This window comes from Lactuca saligna, chromosome 5 (assembly GCF_052625555.1).
Source record: "Lactuca saligna cultivar CGN05327 chromosome 5, ASM5262555v1, whole genome shotgun sequence".
NCBI classification, from domain to species: Eukaryota; Viridiplantae; Streptophyta; class Magnoliopsida; order Asterales; family Asteraceae; genus Lactuca; species Lactuca saligna.
The window spans coordinates 269,623,354-269,635,380 of NC_136421.1; the positions used below are offsets into that span (position 1 = coordinate 269,623,354).

At 31.6% G+C, this 12,027-nt stretch overlaps 3 protein-coding genes across 3 annotated transcripts; 2 read left to right on the plus strand and 1 right to left on the minus strand.

Annotated features, from left to right (window-relative positions):
- Positions 1–1,593: 1,593 nt before the first annotated feature.
- On the plus strand, positions 1,594–2,308 carry LOC144997914 (RING-H2 finger protein ATL78-like). The gene has a single exon (XM_078957783.1). It carries the CDS (start codon positions 1,641–1,643, stop codon positions 2,148–2,150), a length of 510 nt encoding a protein of 169 aa, XP_078813909.1. The 5' UTR covers positions 1,594–1,640; the 3' UTR covers positions 2,151–2,308.
- Positions 2,309–6,963: 4,655 nt separating this feature from the next.
- On the plus strand, positions 6,964–8,878 carry LOC145047766 (elongation factor P (EF-P) family protein). Its single transcript, XM_078996099.1, has 7 exons — positions 6,964–7,259; positions 7,501–7,578; positions 7,674–7,780; positions 7,928–8,005; positions 8,095–8,196; positions 8,316–8,397; positions 8,545–8,878. Exons 1-7 carry the CDS (start codon positions 7,121–7,123, stop codon positions 8,661–8,663), a joined length of 705 nt encoding a protein of 234 aa, XP_078852225.1. The 5' UTR covers positions 6,964–7,120; the 3' UTR covers positions 8,664–8,878.
- Positions 8,879–10,280: 1,402 nt separating this feature from the next.
- LOC145046658 (uncharacterized) lies at positions 10,281–10,972 on the minus strand. The gene is made up of 2 exons (XM_078994938.1): positions 10,919–10,972; positions 10,281–10,703 (listed from the first exon to the last, which is right to left on the minus strand). The coding sequence occupies exons 1-2, from the start codon at positions 10,970–10,972 to the stop codon at positions 10,281–10,283; spliced, it is 477 nt and encodes a 158-aa protein (XP_078851064.1).
- Positions 10,973–12,027: the final 1,055 nt, after the last annotated feature.

Here is a 12,027-nt window from a genome sequence, read left to right on the forward strand (position 1 = left end):
TTGAAGAGGTTGTTCATAGAACTGATCAATATTCCTTTGCTGGGAACGAAACCATTGAAGGATTTGATTGAAAAAATGCAAATAAAACATGGTTAGAAATCAACATAGTGTAAGATCTTCTAAATGATTAAGTAGTGACTATTATCATATGAAACATGGTTTTTGTATACTTGACAGTTGAGTGTTGCAAAATGTATCGTCTAAAAAGACCAATTATATGTGAATATTTATAAGACCTATTGAAGTATATCTAACCTCCACAACATTTCCACCCTCATATGAGATGCGGATACTAAGAAATGAGGGGTTTTTGGAGGAAAACCCACTTTAAAACTAAATAATAAATAAATGTAAATAAATGGAATATCCTTTATATATATATATATATATATATATATATATATATATATATATATATATATATATATATATATATATATATATATATATATATATATATATATATATATATATATATATATATAAACAAATGACATAATTAATTAAAACTATAATAATAATAAAATCAAATTAAAATAGGTTTATTTAAGCTAAATCTGATATATATATATATATATATATATATATATATATATATATATATATATATATATATATATATATATATATATATATATATATATATATATAACCAATAATTATTTCTATTTTAGATATAATTTTTTTTATTTTAAAAAATCTAGAACATAGTCCATCACCTACATATTTCTTTAAAATATTTTTTTGTAATTCTCAAATATATTCAGAATTCTAAATAACGTTAGGTGTAATTTAGCGGCAAAATCAACCCTCAAGTTTTTACAAGACGTGGTGAGTCATATCATTTATAAGGCGTAACTTAAAGCGATAATTTTGTATATAATTAATATTTTTATATATATTTTGTACTATTATTTATAAGTATATATACATAACAATGATTATGACAAACTTTTTAAAACCTTAAATATATCAATATAAAAAATTACTATGTATTTCCTTTTCAAATATTAAGCTTATCTTATATTAATTAAAATTTGAAATCAATTTCTTTTCTTTGAATATATGCATGTTAACCAAAACCACTTGGTGTGTGCTTAACCACTCCTAGCGACATCAATCATAAGGAACCCAAACCTACCCTCCCAATTTTCACCAATGGTTGTTGAACTACACCCCCGAAACCCTAACCGATTCACTTACTTGCAGGAAATTATATTTGATAGTATATTTAAACTTAGTTAAATGTTATTATTTTTAAATTATACATGAAAGATTTAGTATCTGTTTAGACCATGTGGGTGAACAATATTGCATTATAAAATTAACGGATACTAATTAAAATCTTAATTTACAACGATCCAAAAGTGAACTTCGGAAGTTTCACGAGCCTTATTAATATTTTGACTTTAGAGGTCACTTGTTACTCTTAAATCATACAGATAAAACATTAAATAAGCATGAAATGGAAACATTAAACAAACTCACAAAGGATTACATGAATTAGTTATTATTAGGTAACCAAAACCCTTCGTCATCATCCGCTTATATACATACATACATACACAACACCATCTTCAAGCTTATAAACCTATTTCTCTCCCTCTCTAACTAGATTTTAAAAACTGATAATAATAATCATGGTTTGGTCAAATCGCCGCCTTCTTTTGACAGACACCCGACTGATCAGTGGAGATGATACAGATGATTCTTCCCACTCAGAGGAAACAAATTTCGATTCAGACATGGTAGTAATGCTGGTCGCCTTGTTATGTGCGCTAGTGGCTGCGCTCCTATTAAATTCAGTAGTACATCTATATCTACGGCGTAGACGTGAGTCCTTAGAGGCGGCAACAAATTTACAAGCTTCTGGGCTCGCAAAACGAGCAATAAAGAAAATTCCGGTGGCAAGGTTCAGGATGCGCAGGGGTGGTTCAGCCACTGAATGCTCGATTTGTCTTGGAGATTTTGTAAATGGAGAGAAGGTGAGAGTGTTGCCGGAATGTAACCATGAGTTTCATGTCAAGTGTGTAGATAAGTGGCTAAACGAACATGCATCATGCCCAAATTGTAGGAGGTCTCTTATTCCAACTAAGGTTGTTGATGGCGTAGACCAGGCCACCGTTAGGGCTGAGCAAGGTGGCATGTAGGCATGGTTTTGAATGTTGAAGGAAACTTCGAGATCTTTGGTTAGGTGTATTTCAAGTGAAACCATTTGTAAATATAGCTTGCAATATAGACCAACCAATTCAACTTCCAAAGCAAACTTAATTAACTTGTGTATTTGATCACGAAGAGTTTTTCCAAATCATACCTACTTTTAATGCGGGGCTAGTTCATTTGGTAGAGTCTTTGTCCTCTTAGATTGGAGGTCACGGATTCTTCTAATTTTGATTCTAATTTTGACGTAGGTAAATCTTAATATCTTGGTGTGATACTAACTTTTAACTAACTACAGATTAGTGTTCAAAAAACTAAATATAAATAAACCTACTATTTTGGTGTTTTATTTTGTTTAAACCTAACTTTTTGTTTTTCAAAAAGTTCTGATATTTTACAACTTTTTCGTTTTTTGGCTCATTTATCTGGCTTGCAGGTAATTCAAAAAATATCTCGTATGATCTAGTTTATATTAAAAAAATCATCATTTAAAAGGTTTTGAAAACCATTTACTGTCATCAGTAAAATCCCAAAATATCAAGCTTTAGCATGCAAAATAGGTTGTTAAATGTACATACCGGGGATATAGTAATCAATAAAAGAGATTAGGATGATGTTTGTTTTTTTGTAAAAAACATTTTCTTACCACTTATGTTGTACGGTGTAGCACACGAACAACACTTTTAATTTCGCAACAGTTTGTTTTTTAAATGGCCTCGGGTTCAAAAACCTCTTCCCGTCCTCTACCCCATACAGCAATGGGCTTTGCTCTTCTCATCTCATCCTAATCTAATCTGAAAAAAGCGGACAACACAAATCGCCCATAACCGTTCTCGTTCGTTCTCATGGTCTTCTTTCGTTCTTCACGTATCCCCAAATTTAATTCAAAACTTCTTTAAAATTGAAAAAACTCCATTTTGAAAAGAAAAAAAAAACAATGCAAAAGGTAAACAGAATATTATAGCATCATAGACATCATGAAAAGCTTAATAGAGACACCATTTTATAACTATGCAATGTATGATATGTAATTAAAACACAAAACCCTAAATCCTTTAAGTTTATAAACTCAATGTTCATCGTCTCTTAAGAGACTCTCAAGGTACAAGATACGTCCTAATGGAATTACCAAATGTCAATCCTCAATGGAATATTGGAGTATTGGTGTCTCTAAAAATACTATGTTTCATTTATACTCCATTGGTTGATTCTCATTTTATTTTTAAACTTATATTTTTAAAGGGCTTAGACTATTAAAACACGTATAACAATCATAACTCTTTCATACGACGTTCGTTCTCGACTATTTTTATATCGACAGGTTCATATTCACGAGATCTTCAACTCTTATTTGGATTGTTTTGACTAACAATCAACTGATCTTAATTTCGATTTCAGCGTTGCGCGTTACCATATTGAACTTCAAAAAAATCAAACTTTCTCATATGAAATCTAATTTAGGTGTTCTCTATATGCACGTTCTTGTTTTTTTACGATTTTCAATTAGATCACTAAGGCTAATAAACAACCTATCTCTGATTCACTTTTTACGAAACGCTTTGTCGTATAAAGTTGAACACAAGATTTCAAACAAGTTATAACTTCTCCATACGAAGTCAGATTCGAACTTTCTATATATCTATGAAACCAGTATTGACGTTTACTACATGTTTATGATGATTACTTTGGCTAAAAAGTAATATATTTGTACTTTGAATTTTAAAAACATACGTTTATATTAAATCCTACTGAATGGTGAAAACGGGGTGTTACAACTCTCCCCTACTTACAAAGATTTTGCCCTATAAATCCCACTCCTAGCACACCTAGATGTCATCTTATTGGAGTTATCGAGATCAACTCATGATCTAGCCTATGTTGTCGTAATGATTTCGCATATATATATATATATATATATATATATATATATATATATATATATATATATATATATATATATATATATATATATATATCTAAATTGTATAAGTGGCTATTCTACCGTAGTCAAACTACCAGCAACAACGACAGTTGTTGGATTCACTCCATCCTTCTTGTTTCTCTAGGATAATCACCTTGTCATGTTCTAAATGTCCTTTTAACGATCCTCCTAACACTTCTAAATCACTTGGGTGCAAGCGTACGAAAGACACTTGTATGTGCCTCTATATACTGGCTACACTGATTACAGCTTCCCTACTCTCTTGCGCGAGAATCAATTGGTCTGAACATATTCGCTGATGGTGGTGCTTAAATTTACACATGTTTCTACATCCTCCGGTAGACCTTCAATCCCAACTCTTGACTCACACACTCAACTTCCAATGGACACGCATACGTTCCTTCTGTTAGAACATGAAAAGTGATCCTTATGCAATCCGAGGTGAAGCTATTTTGATACTGAAGAAAGTTCGAGATTGAAGAGAATTCAGAAGATAAGAGATATGAGTTTAAAGTTAAGAGATAGAAGTGGAATGGAGCTTGTCAAGCTCCTTATTATGTACTGAAGTAATTCTTATTTTCTTGTTATGGTTTGTATGATGCTCAATGGTAACACTCAATATTTTAATTGTAAATGTTTTTGTGGGTTCGAGTTTTTGTTGAATATGAGTTAATCCACGAAATGATTTTATAACCATAGCTTTTAAAAAGTTATGAAAAATTTGGGGTGTTACATCTATATTAGCATGTGTTAAATCCCTTATTTGTTTTTGTTAATCTAAATATCCATAGTTGGTCAAGTCAATGTGAATGTTGGTTTATATATATATATATATATATATATATATATATATATATATATATATATATATATATATATATATATAAAAGCAAAATTCACATATATTCATGGTGGATGAATGTATGCTTTACCCACATCAAGATCTCACCTCATGGATCACATCATTTAGGGAATCTTGAATAAGAAGTTGAGCATTTTTTATCCTTCTATAAACTAATAAACAATAGAGCCGAAAGATTGATAGGGTTTTGTTATTGACTAAAGTATGAATAAAAAGAAGGGAAAATACAAATATAAATAAGAAGAGTATGTATGGTTAATGTAGCTAAAAGGCTAAGTAAAAGCCTTAAACAAAATAAGCCCAATAAGTTGATTAAGATACCCCCCCCCCCCCCCCCCCTTTGTTAGATAAAAATGAAAATGAGAAGCAGAAAAAGTAAAAGCCTTAAACAAAATAAGCCCAATAAGTTGATTAAGATACCCCCCCCCCCCCCTTTGTTAGATAAAAATGAAAATGAGAAGCAGAAAAAGCTTTTGTAAACATATCAACAATCAACAATGTTGATGAAACATGGTCTCATGCTGAAAGTGATGATGAGTGAAATAATAATCAATCTCAAAATGTTTCGTTCATTCATAAAAAAAAAAAATATATTGGTAATCAATATCGCGTTGGTGTTGTCGTCACAAGCAAGGGTGAGAAATGTAAACATATATATATATATATATATATATATATATATATATATATATATATATATATATATATATATATATATATATATATGCAAGAAGCCAACATAGCCAAATAATCTCACAAGTGGTAGCAACCATAGCTCGATGTTCAACCTCTGTTGAAGATTGAGAGACAATATTATGTTTCTAACTCTTCCATGAAATCAACGAATCTCCAAGAAAGATACAAAAGCTAATGGTGGATTTTCGACGATGAGGATCACTATTCCAATCAGAATCACTATAAACACACATACTAAAAGAGGATGTAGAAGAAAACACAAGGTTGGCGAACTGAATGTCTAGAAGATATCTCGAGATACAAAAAATATTGACATGTTGAACTGTTGGGAGATCCATATATATATATATATATATATATATATATATATATATATATATATATATATATATATATATATATATATATATATATATATATATATTGGTTAATTACTGTTGTCCTTTCCACAACTTAGAGTCAGATGCATATAATGTGAAAGATATAAACAATTTATTATAGTATTATACATGAGACTACACTAAGAGATATAAATTAAGGGGTGTTTGATATTTGATTTTTAACCAAAAAAAAATCATTTTTAAACAAAATAAAATTTTGACTTACAGTTTTTTTCAAAATGAATTTTTAAAATGTGTTTGGATTAACTTTTGAGAAAGCAAAAACCAAAAAGCAAAAAGTCACCAAATATTATCATCTTTTCTTCTTGCCAAAAAGTATATCTAAAAAGATTTTTGAAATTGCCAAATATCTTTTTAAACTTTTGGCAATTTTGAAATAACCAAAAGTCCAAAAAATCATTTTCAAAAGCTATCTCAAACACCCTCTAAAGTTTAGTTCAAAACGATGATATATAAAGAATGGTTTAGGTCATTTTTGGTCATTTTATTTTTTGTTTTGTGCTTATTTGGTCACTTAACTCTTTTTATGTTTTAAAAGGTCATCAAACTTTTGACTTTATGCCCATTTAGTCATTTAACTTTTAGATTTACGCTCATTTAGTCACATAACTTTTAAAATTATGCTCATTTAGTCACTAAAACTTTGAAATTTTTTAAAAGTTGAGGGACTAAATGAGCACAAAGTTAAAAATTAAGTGTCTTTTTAAAAATTAAAAAAAGTTAAGCGATCAAATAAAAGCAAAACCAAAAGTTAAGTGACCTACACCCTATAAAAAAGAACAAATCAATAACTTTAAATGAAAAGTTTGTGAATTCGAGGTTTTGAATTGAAAATATCCAAAATTACAAGGTGCTTTCTACCATTTACCAAAAACAAAATCAAGAAACCAAACGCAAACACCAGTAACAAAAACCCCTCTTATCCAAGCATCGAGTCCTCGAGTTCAAGTCGGTTTTGGACCTCGCAGATGATGTTTTCTGGGTGAAAAACGACTGGAAATTCGACTATAATTTTAAACACCCGCTCACAAATAATCGCTCTAGCAAAATCCCAAAGTTATGGCGAGTATGATGGCATTCAAGTTGTCGCCTTTCTCATCCAGTGTTCCACCAACGCCTGCACATTCTTCAATTTCGTTTTCATCGAACAAATTCTTTCTTCCAATGAAGCTTTCTTCACGGCGTCCTACATTCCCAAGTACAAATTCTATCTTTCTATCAATATGTGTAATTGGGGGTTTCAGTTCATGCATTTCAATTACGAAAACCTGTCTTTTCAAAATGCTAACAAGGGTTTTGCAGAACCTCTATTCAAATACTTGTTTCACCGAAGCACAATCGAATTGATGCACAATACCTTTCCTAATATGATTATATGTCGATTAGGGGTTGCCACTGTGATAATATTTATAGATTGAAGTTATTTATGAATATTGCAGGAATTTATGCATTTTCTAGCAATGATATTAAGGTGGGTTCGAACATTGAGGTAGATGGTACTCCATGGAAAGTTATAGGTATACCTTTCATTATTCCAACATCTAGTCGCTATAATTAGTATAATCACATTCAATTTCTTTTTCTTTTTTTCTTTCTTCGATTAAATCTACAGAGTTTCTTCATGTGAAGCCTGGAAAAGGGGCTGCTTATGTGAGGACTACACTTCGGAATCATCTCACAGGAAATTCTGTTGAGAAAACTTTCAGAGCTGGAAGCAAGGTAAATCTCAAAGACTCTTCACAATAAGATCAAAGTGATAGATGAATGATGTTTAAAAAGTATTTGAGAAATCAACAACAAAATTGGGAAATGGAATGAGGGCGAATTTGTAATTTATGCTTAATCTATTTCTTATGCTTTTGTTAGATCGAACAAGCAGAGATCTCTAAGGAGACAAAACAGTTTACATACAAGGATGGTCCACAGTATGTCTTCATGGATCTGGTATTTTGAATATATTTATATTTTTCAAATCTTGTATTTCAAAAATTGTTTTTTTTTAATTCTTTTTAGTTTTGGCAAATTTTATTCAGACATCATACGAGGAAGTTCGTCTGAATGAGTCAGATATGGGAGATAAGACAAAGTGGCTTAAAGAAGGCATGGATTGCATTTTGCTTTTTTGGAAAGGAAAGGTATCAAAATTGTAACATACGCCTACCAATTTTTTAAATTAAAGTTTAATAAATTTATTATAATTAAAGTTTAATAAATTTATAAATTATAATATATTAATGTTATCGAGTGTGTTCAGGTTATAGATTTTGAGCTTCCGATTCAAGTTAAGGTGACTGTAGTTGAGGTTGATCCTGGGTTGAAAGGTGACACGGCTCAAGGTATTCATATTTCATCCTATTTATAAAAGAGTTAATTTCCAGAAATACCCTTAACTGATCGATAAAAAAAGACATTTTGTGGAATAAAAACAATAACATATGTGATTTTTTTAATTTTGATTTTTTTTGTAAATGAAATTGTTGTAGGAGGAACAAAACCAGCCACTGTGGAAACGGGTGCTGTTGTTAATGTTCCTTTGTTTGTGGAGAGAGGTCAAGTGATTGTTGTGGATACAAGGACTGGGCAGTATGTGAGTCGTGTATGAATGGATTTTTTTTGTGTAGAAAAGTTTTGGTCAACAATGTCTGATTGAGTTTCTAATTTGTATCAAAGCTTTAGATTCTAGAAGGGCATGTTAGTAATTTCATTGGGAGAGAGTTTTGTTGTTATATATATGAATCTCGAATGTACACTCTTCGGATAAACCAGGTATGAGTATGTACGTGGTAAAAGTTGTTTTAGAAATATTATTTTACTAAAGACTTGTGTCCTTAGTAAACGTATTTTGAATAATAATTATAGAGTAAAAATATGTATTCGAAAATTTTCTAGTAGTTGCCAAAATGTATTTTGTAGGCATATACTAATGATAAGGCAAAAGCAACATTTACCTTGAGCAATGAATTCAATAAAACTTTTATCTAATATTGATCTTGGCAAAATTTATTTAAGGGCGTTTTATCTTTTTTTTTTTCTTAATTTATATGATAATGTTGTTTTTGGATGAAATATACAAAACCATATTTCAGTTCATGCTAGGCGTAACATTTTTTCTGTAATGTGTTGAAACATGGTTACATTTTCTTATTTTTTCTTAATTATATGAACCATGTAAATCCTTATTTTCTTTTTTTTTTCTTCCATAGTTTATCGTTATCTTTAATCTAACGTTTAACCCTACTGAAAATGTCTACTTTATAGTTCCAACTTTTACTTACCAAATTCATACTTCAATATAAACCAAAACCCTTCATTGGTCTTACCTTAAAATTCTTAAAGATCGTGTAAAAATAAAAGAACTTTAGAATCTAAAACTAATAAAAGAAACATATGTCCGCTTAACTAATAGAAACAAACACTTAACTAATATATCTTTCAGAAAACGATTAACAATAATATCCGCTAGAGGTGTAGATTTTATATAAACTACTGGTGGTAGCTGATTAACTTGTAATCCAGGCAATTCTAGTGATACCTGATCAGTTTTAGTGTCCATGAGTGCACTTGCGGGTTGTAATGATGATGAATTGATGATGATGATGATACTTCAACTATATATATATAGCCTGTTTGATTGCATGCATTAATTCACAGGTTGTAGTTAATTTAAGCAATTTTGTTAATACAGTGAATCAACCGAAAAGGTTTTGAACAAAATATATGAAACTTTTACGTTAAAGCATACTGATTAGAACTTACAGTAGAAAATCAATGCAGAAACTTGAGCTAAAATGGCCGAATGAATAGTGTTTATATACAAATCGTAATTACTTTTGCTTCCTTTTTGCACGCAGCTCCTCGGTCTTTAAATGTTGCACACCTTTAGTACTTAAACTCTTTCTTTCTTTCATTTAGCTTTAATCATTATATATCATTGATTCATCTGGCTTTTTCATTTTTAGTGTTGGCATATAAACGTACAAAATAAATACCAAAGTACCAAACAACTTTGTTATATACCATATACCAATATTTCAACACATTACATGCATCGACCTTAACCATGAAATAGATTTATCATAACTAATTTGTTACATAAATAGTTGATAACCCGCGCTTATAGATTTTGTAAAAACATCAACATTCCGATCCATAGTACAACACATTATCAAATTGATTTAGTCACTTTGACATTTCTAATTTTCTTTAAGATGATACACCTTCAGGAACATTTACTTGCCATGATTTTGTCAAGGTTAATTGTTTGTGATGGTGGAGGTGTTCTGGTGGTGCAAAGTCTGAGTTCTTCAGCAAGATGCATGGACCTGACTTCATCAAACGAAGGGATTGGTTTGTTGTGGCGGATGAATCCGACAGTAGTATCGAATTTATTGGACAATCCGCTAACTGCATGAATAACCACATGTTTTTCTTTTACTTTCTCGCCAATCCCCTCCAGAAGATCTGCAATTTTCTTGATTTTGTTGAAGTAGTCGTGAATAGATAGCTCTCCCATTGTGAGTGTTCTTAATTCGTTTTCTAATTGAATGGCAGTGGCATCATTGTTTTGACGGAAGATGGCTTCAATGTTGAGCCAAATCTTGTGTGCAGTGGCATTGACAATGTGAGCAGAGGTAATAAGAGACTGAGAAATAGAACCGAATAGCCAAAGCTTTACAAGTTGGTCCAGATTTTGCCATTGTGAATCAGTTGGAGGTTGGTTAGGTGCATCATGGGTACTGTCAATGTGATCGAGGACCTCGAAGGCGGTGCAATGGGCTGTGAAAAGGTCTCGCCATGGGTCATAGTTGTGAGTGGTTTGATCAAGGATGAACGAGACATATGTTTTTATGTTGTTACAGCATATGCCTTGGTAGGAGGAGTAGGAGGCGTGAGATGTTCATCACCAGCCATTAGGGCTTGCATAGGGAAGAAGATGATAGAAAGGAAAGGATCAATTTGAAGAACGAAAGGCATAGATTTTAGGAGGGTGAAGAATAAGTCTCTGATACCATGTTAAGGTAAAGATTCTTGTTGCCTCCAACATATACAATACAGGAATACATATACACAAAATACACAAGCCATGGGCCTAATACAATACATGAGAACATGGGCTATACAAACTAATATACATGAATAAACTAACAGTTTGCTCACATTGTTTGATATGTTTACTTGAGTGTGAATTGTCTGTTTGGGTAAATGTTATTGTAGTTCAACTACGTTGTAGCTTTTGGTTTAAATGGTCTCTTTTGATTTTTTTAGCTTTTAAGGGGTACTAAGTGTTATTTGACTGGCTATATAGGTCCGTTTACCTGTTTTAAAAAGTTTTCCATACCAGACACAATCCGCATAAGCTACTCAATCAACTCGTTGTACATGTCATTGAGATGAAGTCGATTCTTTGCTTGGGCCCTATGGGTTACTGTGGACCTAATGTTCTTAAAAGGAATGATATTTTCAAGCAAACCCTAAGTGTTAAGTATCTATAACTTCCCCACCATGACCCACCCCCAACCTAGAGTAGCTAGGTGGGGAAGTAAAATTAATCCTTATTCATACATAGGCTTCTCTGGTACGAAATGAGCCACATCAAAAAGACTCATTGCTCCAGCCCAAAATACGATTAATCCGACATGGTCATTATGAACCCCTAGTAGTTTACCGTATAAACTGATAAGTCGGGCGTTCCCAACCCACCAAGCGAAACCGGTGGTTTCTTGGTCACGACCAGCTAAATTTCCATTTCAGCCAAACCAAATCCGAAAAGCAGACAACTTTCGTTTTCACGATAATCACGAGATGGCTATCCCACCACCACAATCACCTGATTTCATATCGATAAATTCTCGTGATAGGCTCACCTTTGAAAACTTTCACGCTATCTTTTGCGAATGTGGGGCACAAATTGTTGACAAGAAGATCAAAGTCGATCGAATGAAGGAGGAAACGAGTCATGATATGGT

Coding starts and splice junctions, on each gene's coding strand:
- LOC144997914 (XM_078957783.1), top strand. CDS start 1,641: ATGGTTTGGTCAAATCGCCGCCTTCTTTTGACAGACACCCGACTGATC.
- LOC145047766 (XM_078996099.1), top strand. CDS start 7,121: ATGGCGAGTATGATGGCATTCAAGTTGTCGCCTTTCTCATCCAGTGTT. Junction 8,006..8,094: donor AGTATGTCTTCATGGATCTG/GTATTTTGAATA, acceptor AATTTTATTCAG/ACATCATACGAGGAAGTTCG. Junction 8,197..8,315: donor TGCTTTTTTGGAAAGGAAAG/GTATCAAAATTG, acceptor GAGTGTGTTCAG/GTTATAGATTTTGAGCTTCC.
- LOC145046658 (XM_078994938.1), bottom strand. CDS start 10,972: ATGGCTGGTGATGAACATCTCACGCCTCCTACTCCTCCTACCAAGGCA. Junction 10,704..10,918: donor CTCCTACCAAGGCATATGCT/GTAACAACATAA, acceptor TCTATTTCTCAG/TCTCTTATTACCTCTGCTCA.